At 46.3% G+C, this 21677-nt stretch overlaps 1 protein-coding gene across 1 annotated transcript in view; it reads left to right on the top strand.

The window, feature by feature from the left end:
- Positions 1-21677, top strand: part of PKHD1 (PKHD1 ciliary IPT domain containing fibrocystin/polyductin) — a 2083594-nt gene that overhangs the window by 475045 nt on the left and 1586872 nt on the right. The window contains exon 19 of the mRNA XM_086926200.1: positions 13309-13451. Within this exon, the coding sequence (XP_086782326.1) occupies positions 13309-13451 (143 nt within the window). The remainder of the gene's footprint in view (positions 1-13308; positions 13452-21677) is intronic.

Below are 21677 nucleotides of genomic sequence, written 5' to 3' on the forward strand. Positions count from 1 at the left end.
AATACGGGGCAACAAATAAACAAAAGGGAAACAACCATTAACACATTTACCCTCAACCCCCGATTCCTCCTTCCCCCTCCCTCCTGCCCCCTTCTCCCCCCATCCCTCCCCTCCCTCCCTACCCACCCCCTCCCCCCTGGAAGAATCAAACACAGGAGCTGCAACAGCAGTACCGGCTGGAGGCAGCACAGAGAGGTGAACTAGAACAATGAATCTTCAGGAGATTTATGGGTTGGGAACTACATCACAGCACAGGCATGGTGCTGTCAAGGAACACAGGTGGTTTAAAACATATGACTAACATATCCTTTATATATGGCTGAGAGAGAACTTGGCAAACATTGAAATTGTAATGGAAGTATGTAACCATCAAGTCACAGAGCACCTAAGAGGTGATCTAAAACAGAGTTCTAAAGCAGAGTCTAGCACGTGGACTAACCCTTTAAAACAGATTTCTAAACCAGTGACTAGCACGTGGACTAGCCCTTTACAACGGATTCGGCTAAATGCAAACTTGGCAATCGTTGAGGTTGTAATGGAAGTACATAACCATCAAACCGCATGACCTAAAGAGGCGCTCTAATACGCTGTCTAGAGAGACCTAGAAAATTCTGGTGAACTGCCCCTGCAGGAACATGTAATGATGTGAAGTTGGCATGTTCATGCACCACATTTTATTAACAGAAAACAATATAGAAAGGCACCTGGCTAGGAGGAAGCCAAAAAGCTAAAACAACCAACAATACCAGTGGACTGCTCAACCAGATAGTTCATGAAGTGAGAGAGTACTGGATCTCCATTTTCCTCTTGCTTGAAGAACCGCTGGACAGGTCCATACTCTGTGTTGGGGAGGCTTCCATATGGCGTGCAAGATCCTGAAGACTTGAAAAGAGATCTGCTCTGCCATTTTCAATAATATTGAACTTAGATGGACCAACAAAGGAAAATGTAATATCTTTCGCCTTCAGCTTATCAGAAGAAGGAATCCTTTTCTCATTTCAATGATTTCCTTAGAGTAGTCTTGGGTGAATATTATGCGTGGACCTTCCCAGGTGACGTGGTGATTTTTCCTGGTGAACTGCATAATGGCCTCAACATGTTGGTACCGGAGAGGTTTGCAGATCAAGGGTCGAGGGCCTTTCCTCCCCTCGACAGTGAATGTTGGAATTCTATGTGCTCTGTCGAGTTCCAGGCCGTGTTGGAATGTAATCCCCATGATCATTGGTATCCAGGCCTCAAGGAAGGCTACACACGATCCTGCATCCTTCTATGAGTTCTCCGGAACACCGAAGATGCGTATGTACCCTCTTTTGTTACGATCTTCTAATTCGGCGTTTTGACTTTTGAGCTCGTTGGCAGTGCTCTGGAGATGCTTTATGATTTTGGAAGATTGGGAGGTTCTGTCTTCCACATCGCTTAGGCGCTGTTCCGCTTCACTGATGCTCTTATTCATCATGCTCATGTCCACCCGGATCTAGCTGCATAGTGTCCATGTTGCTTTTAGTTGACTTAGCTAAATCATGGGCTTCTGCTAGCTTTATTAAGATCATATCCATAGTGCTTGTCAAGTCTGACCTGGCTTTGATTGGGGATTCTGAGGGTGATGGTTCCCGGCGTACTTTCTTGTTGTTGGTTCTGCTTTCTCTGTCAGCCATTGTCAGGGAGGGTGTAGGCGGGTGTAGGAGTGAACTAAATTGTTCGGTCGCAATTGTGAGCAAACTCGATGTTGGCCTCGCTATCTTCCCACTTGTTCTTTCTTGTACTTCTGAACCTTCTTGCTGTCAGGACCGGATCTATTGAGTCCCGCTCTGTTCCAAGAGTTTGCGTTAGTGGATGTGAAGAGAACTGAGCGCACGTACCCGGTATAGATTATTATTCCGGAGCTATAGGGAGCAGCAGCAGGAGTGCGGTCCTGCTTTATGGATCATTGAAAGGCAACTAGCCTATGGTGGACCAGTGCTTTCTGTGGGCTATAAAACAGTGAAGCAAGATTGGAGGAGAGTTTTGGTAGTGATACACCTTCTCTATCCTGATATGGGTGCAGTGAAAAACAGAATGGCACACAGAACACTGTTCACAGACAGGCCATCGTCAGCATCATTCACAGATAAGTTAGTGTTATTAGAGCCAGTAGGTACAGTGAGTCATCAGAGATTCAGCATACCAGTAAGGGGTGGATGGTAGCAGCAGCACATGTACATGCAGGACAGCATAGGGTGAGTGGTCACACCAGCTCACATACAAGCAGGCGACTGCTGGATTTTCTTGCAGCAAACCTGTTAAAGCACATGTACTGAGAAGAGGGGACTGTGAAGGTAAGATGGCGCCGTCATATCCAAAATGGGTTCTTTGGGTTTGCAAGCAGTAAGTTCGTCTCCCGGGAAGGACTACATGGCCCCATCGTCTGCATGTGCTCTGGAGATCAGGAGCTGAGCTGTGCAAGTGGTTCAATTGAAGCAGCGTGCTGTGCTGAGACTTATAAGAGGGTTTTGAGGCTGAAGGTCGTAGGCATCAGCATAGCGTTGTGGAATTTTAGTTTGCGAGCTAAACATCATCTGCGCCAGCTTGTCACCCACGTACGACGTGCACGACAGCCATTTTAGGTATCATGGTCTCCCTGTCCACGATCGATCGCCAGCGCGCCCCTCTGACCCAGCAAGCATCCTCCGCGCATCCTGGCTCCCCCTCCCTCCCTCTCATGAGCCCAACCCTTCTGCATGACCCTGTCCTTGGGAGTCACGCCTGCGCCTGACCAGCACCTCCTCTCCTCCCATGAATGCCCCTCTGTTGATAAACCTTCCCTCCGCGCTCAATTGTCCAAGCGGCATGAATACCACTCCTTTGATGACCCCTTACCCCGTGTCCGACTGTCCACACAGGTCCGAGGCCATTGCCTAAGCCGGGAGATACCATTTACTGCCCCTCATTGTATGGAGTCGCCCCTCTTCAAAGGACACACTGTTGATCAGGCCCTCCCCACCCCCTGAGATATGATCAGGCGCACACATCCTAAGACTTGGCAGAACACTCAGCTGCGTGATGACCCCCCCTCCTCTTATCAGCAGGTCGAGGACCTCTATTGTGAAGGTATATGGGGGTGGGATTGACACGAGGATCATGGGGATGTCTTTTTCCTTACTTCACAATGTTATGATTGTAATAAAGAAAGGTCACATGCCATAAACCAGTGTATAAGAGGCCAGGCCTCAGAGAGGCTGTTAGAGCACCTCGAGACGATACCTTGTTGTCCGATCTGATGTGTTCTGCTCCGTCGGAATAAAACTTCTGTTTCCTGCCTTCTGGTCTCCGGCGCCTGCCTCATTGCTTGGTAATTTGAATGGTACAAAGGCGGTTAGCGCCGGGCAAATTTTGAGAAAGCTCATAGCCCTACCTTTTTCTACAGCGTGGGTTCGTGGGCCGCCGTCGCCACCATCTTAGAGTCGAGGCAGAGAGTGAGGGGCATCCAGAGATATACCGGGCCTTGTGCACTATTCCCATAGCAGTTAGCAGGCACAGGGGGATAAAGGCTGTTCTCCTTGTGATGCGCTGCGTGTGGTGCTTCTTGCTGTCACAGGTGACTAAGAAAGCTGTTGTTGTAGCGGTTCGCTGCTAGTTCCTAACCACCATTATAAGGTCAGGCAATTCTGATCACCCTCACCGCTTTCATGGAGTTCTTATCTATGATCAGGGGTTCCAAGGCAAGGAGGAATAGCGAAGGGGATAGGGGGCATCCTTGGCTCGTCCCTCGTTGGAGTGTGAGGGGCTCGAGGAGTGACCCGTTCACGACAATGGCTGCCCTGGGGTCCACGTACAAGGCCATGACTTTCCGTATGTATGTCACTTCTAGGTTAAATGAGTGCATGCATTTTTGCAGGAAGGTCCATGAGACTCTGTCAAAGGCCTTCTCAGCATCTAAGATGATAGCCACCGCTGGGTCTGTTATTTTGTTTGTGTGTTCAAGTACGTGGCATAGCAGTCTAGTGTTGTCGCTTGACATGCGTGCTTTAAGGAAGCCTACCTGTGAGGCACTTATTATTTTTTGCAATATGGAGTTTAGTCTTGCGGCCAGTATTTTTGCATATATTTTACAGTCCTCATTAATTAGGGAGGTAGGTCTGTAATTTTTGGGTTGCAGTTCATCTTTGCCCTCTTTTGGGATGACAATTATGTTGGCCTCAGCCATGGTTTTGGATACTATTCCTTTTTCCGCGCAGTGATTGAACACCTTCTTCATGGTGGGTTCCAGTTGGGGGAGCATGGCTTTGTAAAATGTGGCTGTGTATCGGTCTGGGCCTGGTGCTTTGTTGTCCTTCAGTGATTTGATAGCCATCTCGATTTCTGTTGTTTTTATTGCCTGGCCAAGATGACGTGCATCTTTCTCCGACAATTTGGGAAGGTCAAGCTTGTCTAGGTATTTTGTGAATTCTTCTAGGTTTAAGGTCTGGTAGCTTCTGTAGAGTTCTTGGTAGAACTCTTGGAATGTGGGTAGGATTTCGTCGTGGTTTGTATGTGTTCTATTTGTGTTGGATGTTATGTTGAACTGTCTCTGTTTGTGTTTTAGGTAGGAGGCCAGGAGCTTGCCTGCTCTGTTTGCCTCACACAGATTGATGGCCTTTTATCTGCTGAACCACAACCCATCTCTCTGGCTCAGTATCTTATTATATTCGTACTTTTTCTTGGTGATGTCTGCTAGTAGTCCCGTGGATTGTGCCGCTCTGGCATGCTCCGTCTCTAGTTTTTTATGTCTGTTTCGAATTGGTTCAGTCTCTGGTTTGCGCTTTTGTTGAGTTTGGCTTTGATGTCTATTATTGTCGCTTTGAGTGTGTCCCACAATGTGTTGGGGTCTGTGTCTTGCGTATCGTTAATTGTGAGGTACTCTTTAATGGCCTCCTCTATTTTAGCTTTGTTGGCTGGGTTGGACAAGACACCGCTGTTAAAGCGCGATCTTCTGGGGATGTCTTCGTTGTATATGCTCCATAGTTTGAGGCTGATGCACGAATGATCGGAAAGCAGTCTCGGGGCTATGTCTGTGTTTGATTATGTATGAGTTTGGTCCCGGGATTACTATGTAATCTATCCTGCTGTACGAGTTGTGTGGGTTGGAGTAGAAGGTGTAGTCTCTGGTGTCCAGGTGTTGGAGTCGCCATGGGTCCTTGAGATTGAATCAGTTACATATGTTGTTTAAAGTGGCATGAGCTTTTGATGGCTGGGAGTGGCAGTGTGACTGTCTGTCTAATATGTGATCAAGGGCTATATTGAAATCTCCTGCCACCACAGTGAGGTCGTTCTGCAGAATGCTGTCTAACCTGTGTGATATTCCTTCCCAAAATGCTGCATCGTCTGTGTTAGGGCCGTAGATGTTAGCCACGTGGATGTAGTCCTCCCCCCATTTCAAGTGTGTGATTAGTATTCTACCTATGTCGTCGTGCTGGTGTGATTCTATCAGGTTGGATCTCTTGTTTACTAGCATGATAACCCCTCGCTTTTTCCTTTCCGCCGGTGAACTCGCCACCTGTGCGATCCAGTTGGCTCTCACTAGCTTGCTGTCCTCCAGAGACAATTTGGTTTCTTGCAGTAATATGACATCCCCTTTACTTTTTGCTAGGTAGTCGAGTATCTTTTTCCTCTTAACTGGGTGGTTAAAACCCTTGATATTCAGGGAGACTATCTTTAGGTCGGAAGACAGGTTAATCTTGTTGGTGGCTGTCATAGTCTTTGGTGATTAGGCGCAATTATGCCTATTTCCTGTGTTTTATGTCTGCTTGTCCATTGGGTTATGCCCCCGTCAAGTTTCTTGGGCTTGTCTACCACTGTCCCGTACTCTAGCCTGCCGTATTCCGTGTTAAGTTTGGTCCTAGCGTAGTTCCCTGTGTAGAAGAGTGTATATGGAGAGGTAAGGATATATTGGAAAGAAAAGGAAAGATAGAAAAGTGCAAGATAATTCAGTTGAATACTCCCCCCCACTCCTCTCCCTCCCTCCCCCCCCTATAATCACATAGTATGCTGAACGTGCAACGGCAAGATTGCCGTTCCGTCCCCCCGGGGAGTTTGCTATTTTGTTCTTGGTGTGATTGTCCCTCGATATATTGCTACAGTTTTTGGCTGAGTGTATATATATATATATATATATATAGATATATATTCACTGAACAAATCATAGGTTTCACACCAGTTATAGTTAGCTGGAAATTTTACTGACATAAAACCATTGAAATTCCCACGTTATAGTTAGTTGGACTCACTATAACTTGCGCGCCTGCAATGCACTGCTGATGACGTCACATATTACATCACTCATGACATGGTCAGTGACATCACTCATCGGTGCCACCCCCCCCCCCCACCCCGTGCAAATCGGAAAAATTATTATTTTTTTTTTTTGGCCCGCGGGGCCTTCTTATGGCTCCCACATCAAACCTAGGGGTCAGGGGGGTCTACCCTGCCCCCTTTTGGTCATTCCCCCCTTTGCTTTTGCCACCTCTTGTGTCTCGATCCTACCGAGACACAAGATGGCGGTCGCTCCAGGCTGTTTGGAATGTTGACAGACACCCGAGAGCCAATCAGCTTTCCGCTCGCGAACTCGCGTAGCGCGCTGGAGCGCGTCCCGGTGCGCGTACCGGGGCGCGCCTATAGATATATATATTTTTGGGAACCTAAATTACTCAAAATCCACTGGAGAACATATCTTAAGACATAGCAAAGGCACATCGGGCTACCAGTCCCTACAATTTTGCCAAGTTTGGTGGAAATCCATTCAGCCGTTCGGTCTAAAAGTGAGTCCAACCGCCCTATGGAAATTAACATGGAGAAAACACATTTTGGGACCACCCTTTTATCTCGGCCCCCGCTTGACGAATCCCCCCAAACTTTCAGGGAAGGAGCGTAGCGCAGCGAGGCAAATTTCAGGAAATGTTGAGGCAGATTCCAGATTCCTCAACCGGCGCCAAAGTTATAGAATGTTGCGGATTCCCTATGGAAAACAATAATATATATATATACATTTTTGTGCCGTGAAAGCGATTAAGGGTGGACAGGTGACGCCATAGACCTGCTCTGGTATGGATCACAGCAAAGCCTTCAAAGTGGGTTTCGCAAGTGGCACAACTGACTTTGCATCATAAACAACGGAAACAAAAGCAATTACCCATTGGAGGGTTAAAAAAGAAAGCTTGAAAAATACAATTACCACAATGCTTGGCGGCTCACTAGGGGCGTCCCATCGAGGGCGATGAAATAAAAACATGCACACCTGTGTGAGTTAAAATCAGCAGCAGTGATGGTGAGTTCCGTAAAGCGTAATCCTTTGAAAAAGTTCTTGGTAGAACTAAACATGTCAGGATGCTGAAGGAATAAAAAGGACAATGAATGCAAGCTCAGTTGCGGTGTGTGGCTAATTTCTTCTCTGCAAGGAGGAGGTTTGGAGAAATACTTAACGGTTTGGTTCTACCGTAAGCAACGCACCTCCAGCAAGTGTGCCAGTGTCTACCCGCCAGAAACCGTCTGTTTGTGCCGTGAAAGCGATTAAGGGTGGATAGGTGACGCCAGAGACCTGCTCTGGTATGGATCACAGCAAAGCCTTCAAAGTGGGTTTCGCAAGTGGCACAACTGACTTTGCATCATAAACAACGGAAACAAAAGCAATTACCCATTGGAGGGTTAAAAAAGAAAGCTTGAAAAATACAATTACCACAATGCTTGGCGGCTCACTAGGGGCGTCCCATCGAGGGCGATGAAATAAAAACATGCACACCTGTGTGAGTTAAAATCAGCATCAGTGATGGTGAATTCCGTAAAGCGTAATCCTTTGAAAAAGTTCTTGGTAGAACGAAACATGTCAGGAAGCTGAAGGCATAAAAAGGACAATGAATGCAAGCTCAGTTGCGGTGTGTGGCTAATTTCTTCTCTGCAAGGAGGAGGTTTGGAGAAATACTTAACGGTTTGGTTCTACCGTAAGCAACGCACCTCCAGCAAGTGCGCCAGTGTCTACCCGCCAGGAACCGTCTTTTTGTGCCGTGAAAGCGATTAAGGGTGGACAGGTGACGCCAGAGACCTGCTCTGGTATGGATCACAGCAAAGCCTTCAAAGTGGGTTTCGCAAGTGGCACAACTGACTTTGCATCATAAACAACGGAAATAAAAGCAATTACCCATTGGAGGGTTAAAAAAGAAAGCTTAAAAAATACAATTACCACAATGCTTGGCGGCTCACTAGGGGCATCCCATCGGGGGCGATGACATAAAAACATGCACACCTGTGTGAGTTAAAATCAGCAGCAGTGATGGTGAATTCCGTAAAGCGTAATCCTTTGAAAAAGTTCTTGGTAGAACGAAACATGTCAAGACGCTGAAGGAATAAAAAGGACAATGAATGCAAGCTCAGTTGCGGTGTGCGGCTAATTTCTTCTCTGCAAGGAAGAGGTTTGGAGAAATATATACATATATATATATATAGTCGTTTGGAGACCAATGAGGTAGCTATATTGTGAGGTAGTTGTGGTTGTGCTACAGTACATTATCCAATCCTCGTCGCCTTGCTTGGCAACCACAGTTCTCACTCGACTCTCAGCTCCGGTGATGCCCTTCTTTTGTTGGTGCCTGGCTGGGAGGTCTCCATCTCTTGCTGGGCTGGCCCCTCCAGGTTTCTGCTTAGCTCTCTTGGTTCTTCAAAGGTTTGTATTCGCCCGTTGTCGTTTATCCTAAACCTTGTTGGTCCGGTGAAGGAGAAGAGGATATTTGTCTTTCGCATTTTGTCTCTTAGGGCTAGGAAGCCCCTTTCTGACGTCCACTGTTGGTTTTGAGTAGTGTTGTGTTAGTATTTTATTTGTGGTTTTTGCATGTATTATTTTTTGGCCATCCCAGGTTATCTGCTGGTTCTTCCTCGAGTAGTTGAAGATGGTATGTGTGTGTTGCGATCTTAGCGGTTTACATATGATTGGCCGTGGCCCTGTCTTTGTGGTTGATCTGATTTCAGGTATTCTGTAGACTTTATCTAATTCAAAGGGTTGGTCAAATTTGAGGTTTGTTATTTTTGGCAGCATGTTCTCAATGAGTGCCATGCAGGACCCTGCCTTGTCTTTTGACCCTTCCCGTACTCCTAGGATCCGTATGCTCCCCCTTCTGTTCCTGTCTTCCATTTCCACTGTGTTTCTTTGGAGTGCTGCTGTAGCTCTTGTCAGGGCTTTTATCACTTTGTTGACCTGCATGTCTGCACCCTCTATATCGCTTGTTCTCTGTTCTGCTGTTACAAGTCTGTTGTTCATGGCATGCATATCTGCCCTTACTGCTGCTAGTTCTAGTTGTATGGCGTCGGTAGTCTGTTTTGTTGATTTTGCCAGATCGTGAACGTCCGCTAGCTATTTCAATATCATGTCCAGTGTGCTATTCATGTGCGGTTTCTGTTTTATTGGCGAGTCTGTTATTGTGGGTTCCCCCCTGTTCTTCTTTAATTGCTGCTGTGTCTTTGTTTCGCTTCCGGCCATGTTTGCCAGCCCTATGTTCCGCTGTTGTAGGTCGAACCTTTTGCCTGTCTTCTTTGCTGCTTCGGCGGGTCTGTGTTTGTTTGTCGTTGTCCCTCGTAGAGAGAGTCTAGCTTCCACGGCTACGTCCTTCCTGTGGCCTTTTTCGCTAACGATGCTGCAGTTATGTTCACTTTGTCTGCGTCATGGGACCTATTTGGACGTGCTGGTGCCTTTTAGTTTTGTCTCTCTTGTATGGTCTTAGTTGTTGTCTTGTTTTGGTCAGTATTTGCAGATTGTAATGTTCCAGTGGTCTGCTGTGCCCTTCTCTTCTTTGTTTTTAGGCTTGTGATGGCCCGTTTGGCGCTGAATGTTAGTATGTTTGCGGTTGTAGTCCCTCCTCACGCTCTTTTCCTCTGCCTTGCCCGCCCCCCGGTGCGCTGGTGTGTTGGTACGCCGTGCGCGCCCCTCGCTCGGGGTTATGTGGGGGAGGTGTGTGAGGAACTTCAACGGACTTGCGGTGTGTCTTTTCTAGGTCTTAGGAACTATAGTACTAGGTACTAGGCTCTCCCAGTGTGCGGTGGTATTCAGTGCCTTCCCAGATCTGCATTTGCCTCACTGATTGTGCTCTCTGCCATCCGCGGTGTACTTCGTTTGGGTGCTCCGTGGATCTGCGAGTGGCCTCCTGGTTGTTACTATTGGGTCTTTAGATGTCTGTTGTTGCTGTGTGGCTCTGCCCTTAGTTTCTGTTATGATTGTGCACAAGGGATGGACCGCAAGAGCGCGGGTGCCGCTTAGATGTGGTTTTTCTTCCCTTGTTGCTCCCCGAGTCTGTCTCTTTTACCTCTGCTCATTCAGTCGTGCGTTCGTGCCACTGGTTTGCGGGCTCCTTGACTATGTGCCTGGTTTGTGTCTGGATTTCCTCCCCTCTGTTTCACAGCACCTCGCGGCTGTTCACCTAAGATGGCGGCCGTTGTTTGGTGCGCGGTGGTGCATTGTGCCTATAGTCGCACACGGTTTGCCCCCTCTCCTGCTTCCGCTGCCGTTATTTACTGCGCTTGTGGGCACCTGAGTCTGGCAATGTGTGCGATCAATCTGCTGGGTTTCCTGTGACCTCCTAAGATGGCAGCCACTGGTGTGTAGGATTCAGTTTTGGTTTGTGCCCTTCACCTTCATCTCTGTAAGAGTGCACGACCTGCCACCTCTCTTGGCCGCTCTCCTTCTTTTACGTTCTGCCTGCGCTGGGTCCGCCGTGCGCTAGCTTGCTAGGGTGTGGAGCATGGCCACCTCTCCTTCTGTAAGTGTTGGACCGTGCCCTGATTATGGACCTCTTCTTTCCTTACCTCTTGTAGCACCGCATTTAGAGTCCCTGGGGCTTTTCCAAGGCAGTCTGCCGCTCCGCCTGCTCTTGTCTGCGTGTGGGCTTGTAACCGGTTTGCAAGTTCCTGGGTTTTGTTCCTGGTGTTCGCCTGGCTTTACCACCCATGTTGCACACCACCGTGGTACTCCTGCCCCCAACTGTTATGCTGTGCTTCCACGACCCCTTAAGATGGTGGCCGTTATTTATTGCGCTAGGGGCGTTCACTTCAGTTTCGGTTTTGGTTTGAGCCCCTTACCGTTGTCCTTGTATTCGCGCATGGCCTGCCATCTCTCCTTCCTTACGTCCAGGCTTGTTCTTCGCTGAGTCACTCCGGGCGCTAGCTCGCACAGGTTATGTGTAGCGCGCTATTCCTCTTTGTGCCATGCTATGAGACTACGGGGTTGTTGGTGGTTTCAGTTCGTTCTTGTTGCGCCATCTTGTGCCGCCCTTGTAGCCTCCGGTCGCTGTTGCCGATAGATTTTTCCCTGCTTTATCCGCCACAGTTGTTCACGCGGTCATTGCCATCCTCTTTGGCTAGCATTCCGACATCCGTGGATGTGCTTTCTTTTCCCGATTTTCTGATGGAATTTCGAGGGTTCACTCGTTTCCCTCCCGGTCTGATGGAGCAGCTGAATTAGCCATGCATCTCCCTTACCGTTCAAGCCACGCCCCCTACCGGGAGCTATTTCAAGGGTACCAGGGTGTCCTAAGGACACCCTGATGCACCCCTGAAATGTGCATGTGTGCACATGTGGCGCACATACATGCCCAAAGGGCATGGATGTGTGCCACATGGCACATTTAAAATAGCAAAAAAGTGTTTTTTTAAAGGAAATCGCTACTTACCACCAACCTGAAGTTGGTGGTAATTAGCGATTCCTTAAGGCTCAAGTGCACTATTTTTAGTGCTACGTACATTGCATTTAAGGAGTTGGTATTTCCGATTCCTTAAATGCAAGAGCAAAATAAGGAATCACTATTTTGCAATTCCTTATTTTGCATGTAGGTATGAACTCACCTACATTGCACTCAGCCAAATACCGGTCTGTAACACTGAAATTTCGACGTTACCGACCGGTATTTAGCCACCTACATCTGGCCCTTAATCTCTTCGGGTGATAAATTGTTATATGCATATGATGCAATACTAAAAGGCAAAACTTTATGAAAATATAGTTCCACCAAAGTGAATGCTAATAGTTTTTGGGGTTGGGAAACTAATAAGACAAGCTTATGAGGAACAAGCATTGGTAAATGCAGGAAAATATGCAACAGCCATTACAAATGGAGGAAACCAATGAGAAGCCAAAAAAGAGAGGAGGCAGGATGTAAGTTACTTTTAAGTTTATATTAAAAACAATAGATTTCTCAAGCACAGTTCATGTGCTGTGCAGGTGAAACCTGAAAATGACAAAATAATGATGTAAAACTATCGCAAAATCCGCTGCATTATGACCCATAATTAGTCTTTTCTTGGTTCATAATTTACTCAACACTGCTGCATAATTTGACCCTACCCTACTGCATAATGAGGATAACGAGTAAGGAATGCTTATTTAGGGGCCGATTAGGATGGCGGACGGACTTGCGTCCGTCCGCCACCCTTGAGGAGGAGGGAACGTCCGCAGGGGCTGCGGCGTTCCCTCCGTCCTGATTAGGATGTGACCGCCAGGGTGGCGGTCACATCCTCTATATTTAACATTGCGGCGGGTGCAGCTTCAAGCTGCACCCGCCGCAATGTTAAAATAGCATGTGTTACATTTACATGCACAAAGCGGCAGGGACCGCACGGTGCCTGCCGCTTTGTGCACGCAAATGCAGGGGGGTACCATAGGTACCCCCCATGTGCACCCCCCACCCCCCATTCACCCAGGGGGCCCGCAACGGGCCCCCAAAGTGAATGTCCGTATGCTTTTCCATGGCGGAAAAGCCGCCGTGGAAAAGCAGTTTTACACAAACATCATAATATGGCGGACGGTGTCTCATAGACACCGCCTGCCATGTTATAGCTTTTCCGCCGCGGTCGGAAGCCGACCGCGGCGGAAAAGCGGCGGACGGAATTCCAGACCCACCAGCCATCCTAATTTGGCGGTGGGTCTTTGGTGACTCCGCAGAGGATTTTCCGCCTCCTCCGGGCCGGAGGTGGCTTCCGCCGGCCCGGAGGAGGCGGAAAATCCTCCATCCTAATCGGCCCCTTAGTGTGTTGAGGCTTTTATTTATTGGAGCATTTCTCATGTTGAACTAAGGATAATTACCGAATATTGGAACTGTTAGAAGAAACCAAACATTCAAATCTTTGTGCTTTACTATTTAAGCTAAGTGACATATTGGTTTAAAGATATAGATTTTTAAATGTAAATTTTACTGTGTATTGTGATGTGTAATGCGAATCACTTACTGTACAGCTCTCAGATAGCTTAGGCATAATCCTTACAATAGATTATATTTTGAAAGTAAATATATGAAAGAAAATATCGATCTGCTTTCCCACCAGGTCTGGATGCTGCTGGCACGGAGGGGCAGCTGGTCGCCTGGCCAGAATCATACTGTGGGCGTTTCTGCAGCCTGAAGCCGAGGCATCTCATAAAAATGCGGCAGTTTTCCGAACCGAGATATGATCTAACGAGGTACACTCATGTAAGTATCCTGTAGCCTGGCAACGCAGCATCTTTCAGAAAAATTGTTGAATTAAAATAAAAAAGTCTCCTGCACAGAGATTTAAAGAGGCAATGATCGAAAGATTATTGTAGGAAGCTTACAGTGTTTGATGTCTGGACCCAGCATCCCTAGCAGTATGGTGCCCTCTGCTGCCCAGCTGTACCCTTCAAGAATTTTGGAGGGTACCTGTAATTGCAAAACGTCCTAAAAGCATGCTGTGCACACTTGGTGTGTTTTGGTGTGTTTTAGCTTGAGAGATGTTTTTTTCTCATTCTTTTGCAAAACACCTGTCTTATGTAATAGAGGCACTCTGTTTTACGATTCCAGTGGCGTAGCCAGTGTGTCATGGAACCTAGTGCCAGGAAGGAAATTGAACCCTCCTGGCCGCTGTTTGAACTGTGAAATACAGAAATAATTAGGGTTTAGTGGGATCCTGCGGCCTCTGGGCCCCGGTGACACTGCCCTGCACCTGCTTCATCAATGGAAGCTACACCCCTGAGTTATTTGCTGTTTTGATTTATGTTGAAAGTTTTACCTCAAGTTAAGTGTACAATTTAAAAACATTTCTCTTGCATTCTTGTTTTACATAATACATGCATTTTGATATATGTGTATAGATAAGTGTGAGTGTGTGTTTATATGTATATGTATATACATATATGTATATACATATATGTATATATATATATCTATATATATATATATATATATATATATATATATATATATATATATATATATATATATATATATATATATATATAGATAGATATATACATATATATATATATATTCACTGAAAAAACCATAGGTTATAGACCATATATAGTTAGGAATTAGCATTTACAAAACCTTCAAAATTCAATGAAAAAACCATAGGTTATAGACCATATATAGTTAGAAATTAGCATTTACAAAACCTTATTTTACTCGCACAAAACCATAGAAATTCGCATATATAGTTAGTTGCAATAACTATATATCGCGCACCCGCAATCCACTGCTGATGATGTCACATATTACATCATTCATGACATGGTCAGTGACATCACTGATGACATCACTGATGACATCTCAAATGACATCACTGATGACATCACTGATGACAACATCCAGTGACTGTATGTTTCTGTAAAATTAAAATATGTCTTACATTTTGAAGAATGAGTGGATGTATAAGTGTCTGGATGAAGGATTTAGTAGGTGCGTGACTGACTGAGTGAGTGAATAAATGTGTCTTACTGAATGCATGGATTAGTGACTAAACTGTCTGAAAGTGTGCATCAATATGTCTGTTGTTGTGCAAACTGCTGCATGGTTTGATCAGTAGCTATATGAGTGGCTATATGGGTTATTGATTGGTTGCCCAAGTATTTGTATGGAAGACTGAGTGTGTGTGTGGCTGGCTGGGAGGTGTGTGACTCTGTGCACATCAATGTGTACTTGTATCAGTAATTGTATAAGAGAGTAAGTATGTGTTAGTATATGTTTGAATAAATAAGGTGTTCTGTGTTTAACTGTATAGATGAGGAAATCGAAGTGTGATTGATTATTTACAGGACTGACTAGGTGTGTGAGTAAATCTATGGATGAGTGGCAGTGTTTGAGTGTCTGCATAGGTGTATGAGTGCATATGATAGTGTTGTAATAATGAGTGACTGTATGTATGAGTGATTGTATGGGTGAATGAGTGAATGTGTGTGTAGACGTAGGAATCAGTGAGTGCGTATGTAGTAACTGGTATTGGTGTGTCAATGGTTCAAAAAATGAAACTCTGTATTTAACACTGGGTGTAACAGAGGTTATTTTAGAGTGTGAGGAGGTGCATTGTATTATCACATCAATTATATCATCAGTGACGTGATTATTGATGTCAAATGAGATGTCATCAGTGATGTGATCAGTGATGTCAATTGAGATGTCATAAGTGATGTCATCAGTAATGTCATTTGAGATATCATCAGTGATGTCATCAGTGATGTCATTTGAGATGTCATCAGTGATGTCATCAGTGATGTCATTTGAGATGTCATCAGTGATGTCATCAGTGATGTCACTGACCATGTCATGAATGATGTAATATGTGACATCATCAGCAGTGGATTGCGGGTGCGCGATATATAGTTATTGCAACTAACTATATATGCGAATTTCTATGGTTTTGTGCGAGTAAAATAAGGTTTTGTAAATGCTAATTCCTAACTATATATGGTCTATAACCTATGGTTTTTTCATTGAATTTTCAAGGTTTTAAAAATGCTAATTCCTAACTATATATGGTCTATAACCTATGGTTTTTTCAGTGAATTTCAATGGTTTTTTAATAGCAAATATCAAAAGCTGTCAAATGTCAAGTACGTGATAGGTAAAAACATTTTCGTGTTTATGCACGCTGATGTGCTTTGAACGCTGCCCCCCCCCTCTTTTCTCTTAGTAGTACTCTCTCTTTCCAGATAGTGAAGGGTAGTTAACGCAGGCCTTTGCCCCCGTTGTAATCCGTTGTGCCTGCTTGTCTCTCCATTTAATTGATTGTTATCCAAGCATTTACTGTTTTAGAATTGATTCTCTTTGGTTCATTCTCTATTTACAAACAAGCACAGAGTCGCAATACTCTGTTTAGTCTTTGCAGATAGTGAAAAATCGTGTAAAAAACAAAAGTAATCGAGCAAAATCAGTAGGCCACTAATGGGATCTCTTTTTGACCTCGCTAAAATAGAAACATTAGGAACAACCCTTCATGAGAAATACGAAACTAGTGAGATGAACTGAGCTCCACACCATGATGGCTGCAAGACAGCTCGGCTCCGCCACCCACCCCGCTCAAAATAACGATAAACTCTATGCAAATATTATAAATATATACAACACACCAGCAAAGTAACAGGGTAAAACATTTTATTAAATAACTATTTACATAACTATTTTATACTTTTTGTTGCCTGATCCGGCTAGCTCAATCGATCGAGCATGAAACTCATGCACTCTGATAGCAAGCGTTGCTGCTGATGCTATGCAGACAAAAACTGGTTTTCAGTTTGTACATTCTTCAAGATTTTTCCATCCAAGGCTTGTTGAGAGTTTGTAGAACGATGGCTTCAGATTTTCAACATACGGTGTGGTGGCGCGGACCGGGAGGGGGCGCTTGGCTCCTGCCCCTCCCCAAGTCGTGTTGCCCTGGTGTGGCCTAAGATCGCCCCGACATAGGCGGCCGGCTCCCGGGGTCCGGCAGAACTTTTTGCCTTTTGATGACTCTTCCATTCTGGACCTTGTCCCACAATCCGTTTGACCTGAAGACACGCTGTAGTGGGGCGCCCCTTTACCGTTTCAGTTGCCATTCCGCCAGCTTTTGCTACACTGTGCCTCTTCCGCCATTCAGCTGTTTACCGCCCGCTCTTGCGACTACAGCATCTTGCTCACCTTGTAGTTGAGTTGCTCCCGCTCTTGCGATGCAGCGATAGGCGGCTGCCACAGGACTCCCAAAATGGCGGCCGGCTCTTCAGATTTGGGCGTGGTCCACTAAAATGGCCCTGGGACACCTTGGAACTCGGACGCTTGTCTGCTAGGGCTTGGGCCCCATTCTCGAAAGCGTCCCCTCAGCCTTGAAGATTCTACAAAAGTCTTGGGGGCCCGCGACTCCCGCAGGCTTCTGGTGGGGAGCGGCTGCCATGATTGCTCATGGAATGGCCACGACTGAGCTACGAGATGGTGGTGCTCTCATGCTGACGCCAGCTTCAGTCTGAAACATCCAGAAACACTGTAGACTACCAATTCGATCAGTTCCGGTAGCGCCCCAACGTGACCCGGTAGAGAAGAACTTGCCCTCCCCTCTTTGACTGATGGTTCTTTTTGCCTGTCCCTTCTGTTGTCATTTAACAGAACTTTTTAGACTGCTGAAAGGGGTTGTGTTCTGACCGCTGGTTGGTGGAGACATTTTGACTATATTCTGGACCTACGTTGTCGCGTAATGCGTTATATGACACGCCGCGTTAGCGCACCCGGAAGCGCTCCGGTGCGCGAAGCGCAGCTTCCCGGAAGCGATCCGGGGCGCGGCGCGCAGCGCGTAACGTAAGCATAACAGGTCATGTGACTTGTTAATAAAACTTTTCATTGGTTCATTTTACTTTTGTTATTCTAATGATGAAAGGCTTGGTCATATGACCTAAAAATTACGCTTTTTATTGCTTTCGAACATTATTTTTTCTTAAACATATATGTTATAATGTTCCAGGCTAATGTACTTTCCCAGAAAATTTACAACTGTCCTGCAAGTAAAATATATTCCTTTTTCGAGAAAAAGGGCGTTTCTTCGTCCCATGACGGAGCCGTTGAGCAAAAGAGGCTCGGCCTGCTGTCTTAGTCGCCGATACGCCTGAATATCAGATTCTTATCAATCACTTTATGTTGCAGGAGTAGAAAACACAACAGCCCATGACCATTTATCTTTACTGCATTCCTGCGTATTATACCTTTTATCCGTCATGTAATTGGACTGCTTTATTTCACTTGCCTTTTACTGATTCGAAAACAGTGACTAAAATTAAAAACTTTACCAATGTAAATACTACTACCATATTTTGTTTTAAAAACCTTTATTGTGAAAATGTCAGTATACAAATACGGGCCTATAACCACGTGTGCCGGCCACAGAGCAAACTGGAATCGTATATGATGAGGAGACATTTACACTGTAGAGGAACGTAACGAGCGGGCCATTAGGTTGCAAGAACTAAGGTGTCTAACAGTTGCGGAATCGGTGGACATCCATTTTGTAATTAAAATACGGCAGGGCCACTTACAATAAAATTATCTAGATATACATTTGCGGGCAAGTACCATGGGTGACGTTAATTCGAACTTTCAATAGTACAGTAATCAATAACACATCAGAACTTAATATCAATAGGGATTTCGAAATATTCAATCAATTCTCGTCCCCGCCCGCCATGTGCTTCAAAACTGCATACGTATCTCGTGATATCAAGGTTGTGCAACCAGTACACAACAAGGAGTTACGAGTCCCATTTATACCGGCGCCATTTTGGGCGAGGCCGGGCAGGTCCAGGATATAGTCAAAATGTCTCCACCAACCATCGACTATGATGATGTTCATAAGCTCTATTTATTAGAGTAACACTCATCTGTCCACATGAAATTAATTTGCCACAATCTAAACATGTCATTTTAATCTTTCCAAAGTTCTTCTGAATATTTGGGACCGTTTCCCTTGCCTCTGATGCTGTCAGTGCCACTTCATTGGTGGATGTACTGGCAGGTCGGGGGTTGTCCACCAAATCTCTCATTTGTGCAGCACTATAATTAATCGGTGCCACCTCTCCATATGACGATGCATGGTATAATTACCATAACTATATTTTGGCTCGTTTGCGCCGCCTCCCCCCCCCTTCGGGCACCCCACGCCGACTTTCGGCGCAGCATTGTAGGATGGCCACACCAGTGCGGCAACTTGCTGGAACCACCTCGGTGCCAACCGGATCTCAGCGCCTTGTGGTGTCTTCCATTCAGAAAATATTGTTGGCAGCATTTTGAAAGGAAAGATAAACAGCCGTTCTCCTAGTGACTCTCACATTGTTACATTTAGGAAGAATGTTGAAGAGTAGTATGTTGAAAATCTGAAGCCAGTGTTCTACAAACTCTCAACCAGCCTTGGATGGAAAAATCCTGAAGAATGTACAAACTGAAAACCAGTTTTTGTTTGTATAGCATCAGCAGCAACGCTTGAGTCAGCTTTGTGTGAAGCCGCCATTTTGATTCAATCAATAGCGTCCCCCTGCACACATTCAGGGACCTGGTCGTGTCTTCAGGTCAAACGGATTGTGGGACTAGATGCAGAAAGGAAAAGGAAAAAAGTTCCGCCGGACCCCGGGAGCCGGCCGCCTATGTCATGGGCGATCTTTGGCCACACCAGGGCAATAGTGAAGCTGCAGCAGGTGCAAATAAGCTTCAGACAGTGTTACAAGCACTGCTCAGAACTCTCAACTATGACACCACCTCGGTGCCATCCGGATCTTGGTGCCTTGTGCTGGTTCCGGCCTATTCACACATCGGTCCGCTACTGACACCACCTCACAGGCCAACGGGGCACCCCACGCCGACTTTCGGCGCAGCATTGTAGGATGGCCACACCAGTGCGGCAACTTGCTGGACACCACCTCAGTGCCATCCAGATCTCGGCGCGTTGTGCTGCCTTCGGCCTACTGTAGCCGCAAGTGCGGACGCAACTCAGCTGGATAGCGAGTGAAACACCAAGGGGCGCCCCACTGCAGCCGAGGAGCCTCCATCTTGGGGGCAACGCACAGCATCACATTGCTTTCCAATGCAGTCAGATCCTCAAACAGCCCCCACTGACTGACGCGACCTCACAGGCCAACGGGGCGCCCCACGCCGACTTTCGGCGCAGCATTGTAGGATGGCCACACCAGTGCGGCAACTTGCTGGACACCACCTCGGTGCCATCCGGATCTTGGCGCGTTGTGCTGCCTTCGGCCTATTCACACATCGGTCCGCTACTGACGCCGCCTCACGTGCCAACGGATTTTCTACGCTTTTTATAGCCCTATGCCGCATAACAGGTCATGTGACTTGTTTATAAAACTTTTCATTGGTTCATTTTACTTTTGGTTTCCTAATGATGGAAGGCTTGATCATATGACCAAAAAATAACACTTTTCATTGGATTAAAACATTTTTTTTCCCAAACGATGAAAGCCCCACCTTGTTTCTGGATGTTTCAGACTGAAGCTGGGCTCAGCATGAAAGCACCACCATCTTGTGGCTCCGTTGTGGTCATTCCGTGAGCAATCATGGCATCCGCTCCCCATGTTTTGGCCCATGACGAACGTTGGAGTGGCGTGGCTTCTTTCCGACATTGCTGTGGCGGCGGCAGCGATAATCTCAAGAAAGAGCTTCACTCTGTGCATTCTACTTCGGAAGGTGGTTGCTTCCGAAGCACTTCACTCCCCGTAAGATTGGCTGCAGCTGTTCAACCAAACGTGCTGCTTTCTTCCAAGGAAACAATCAAGCTGCAGCCCCCGATCTGGCTCTGGATTTCACTCCGCCAAGCGTCTACGGTAACGGACCTGCACGGTTGTCGTTCAACGCATAATCGACCTCGGCGGTGAGTGACAGTGAGTGAGCTAACGGAGGGGAGGAGTTCCTGGACCTGGGCAGTGAGTGATCGGTAACTGACTGCGTTCGACACTGAACTGCATCGATTGTATCTGCGCAATCTCAAGCCACCGCAAACATGTCAGCTGAAACTTTGAGAGACAGGGAGGCGGCGGCAGATATGCTTTATTCAAATCTCCCCACGGTAACTAACAAACAGGGAGTCAACAAAGCCATGACGAGTACTATTGAAAACACAGATGAAGATAAAATCAGGGCTGCCATGAAACGCCTCGAGAAATGCATGCGGCAGGAGCTCACCAAGTGGTGGGAACACAAATCCCTCACCAAGTACCTGGAGGAGGGGCGGGTGCCCCGTGGCCTTCGTATCCTCCTGGCTCCGAGCTATGAAAATCCCAATCCGGAGATGTTAAAGGAATGGGGGCAAATCAATCTCGAGTCCTCCAGCAAGTTGATACAATTACTTGTGAAATACGCTGTGATTGACAGAGACGCCATAATGAAGGAAATAGAAACCATAAATGAACTGCTTTCAACGTTTGAACCCAACGATTTAATTGGAAAACTACGCAAAGAGATCGATGAGCGCTTCAAACAACAAGAAGAGAAGATCAAAAATCGCAAAATCTACAAATTTGCCCGTGATAAGGAGGACTACGCCCAAGGGCGAATATTTACATTTGCCAAAAAGTATGAAAATGCCAAGAAAACAAGATTAGCGCAGCAGGCATCCAAAAAACCTGCTTCCTCTACTGAAACCCCAGCGGCGGCTTCCACCTCAGCGGGGACGGGTGCAGCGTCTGAAAACAGCGATAATGAATCTCTTACAAGCAGCTCATCGTGGGAAAATAGGAGCGAAAAATCAATTGAGACACAAACAGCGATCTTAAATCTCGGGGAAGAGGTTGATTTTTTACGCTCGGATCGGCTGCAAACATTGAGACCCAGAAATCGGAGACAGCAGCCACAGAACAAGGAAAAAGAGCAAGAACAAACAAACGCCGAAGAGAACGCCGCAAAAAGCAAACAATCTCCAAAAAAACCAAAGAGGCAGTACTG

The sequence above is a fragment of the Lissotriton vulgaris genome, chromosome 6 (genome assembly GCF_964263255.1).
Source record: "Lissotriton vulgaris chromosome 6, aLisVul1.2, whole genome shotgun sequence".
Classification (NCBI taxonomy): domain Eukaryota; kingdom Metazoa; phylum Chordata; class Amphibia; order Caudata; family Salamandridae; genus Lissotriton; species Lissotriton vulgaris.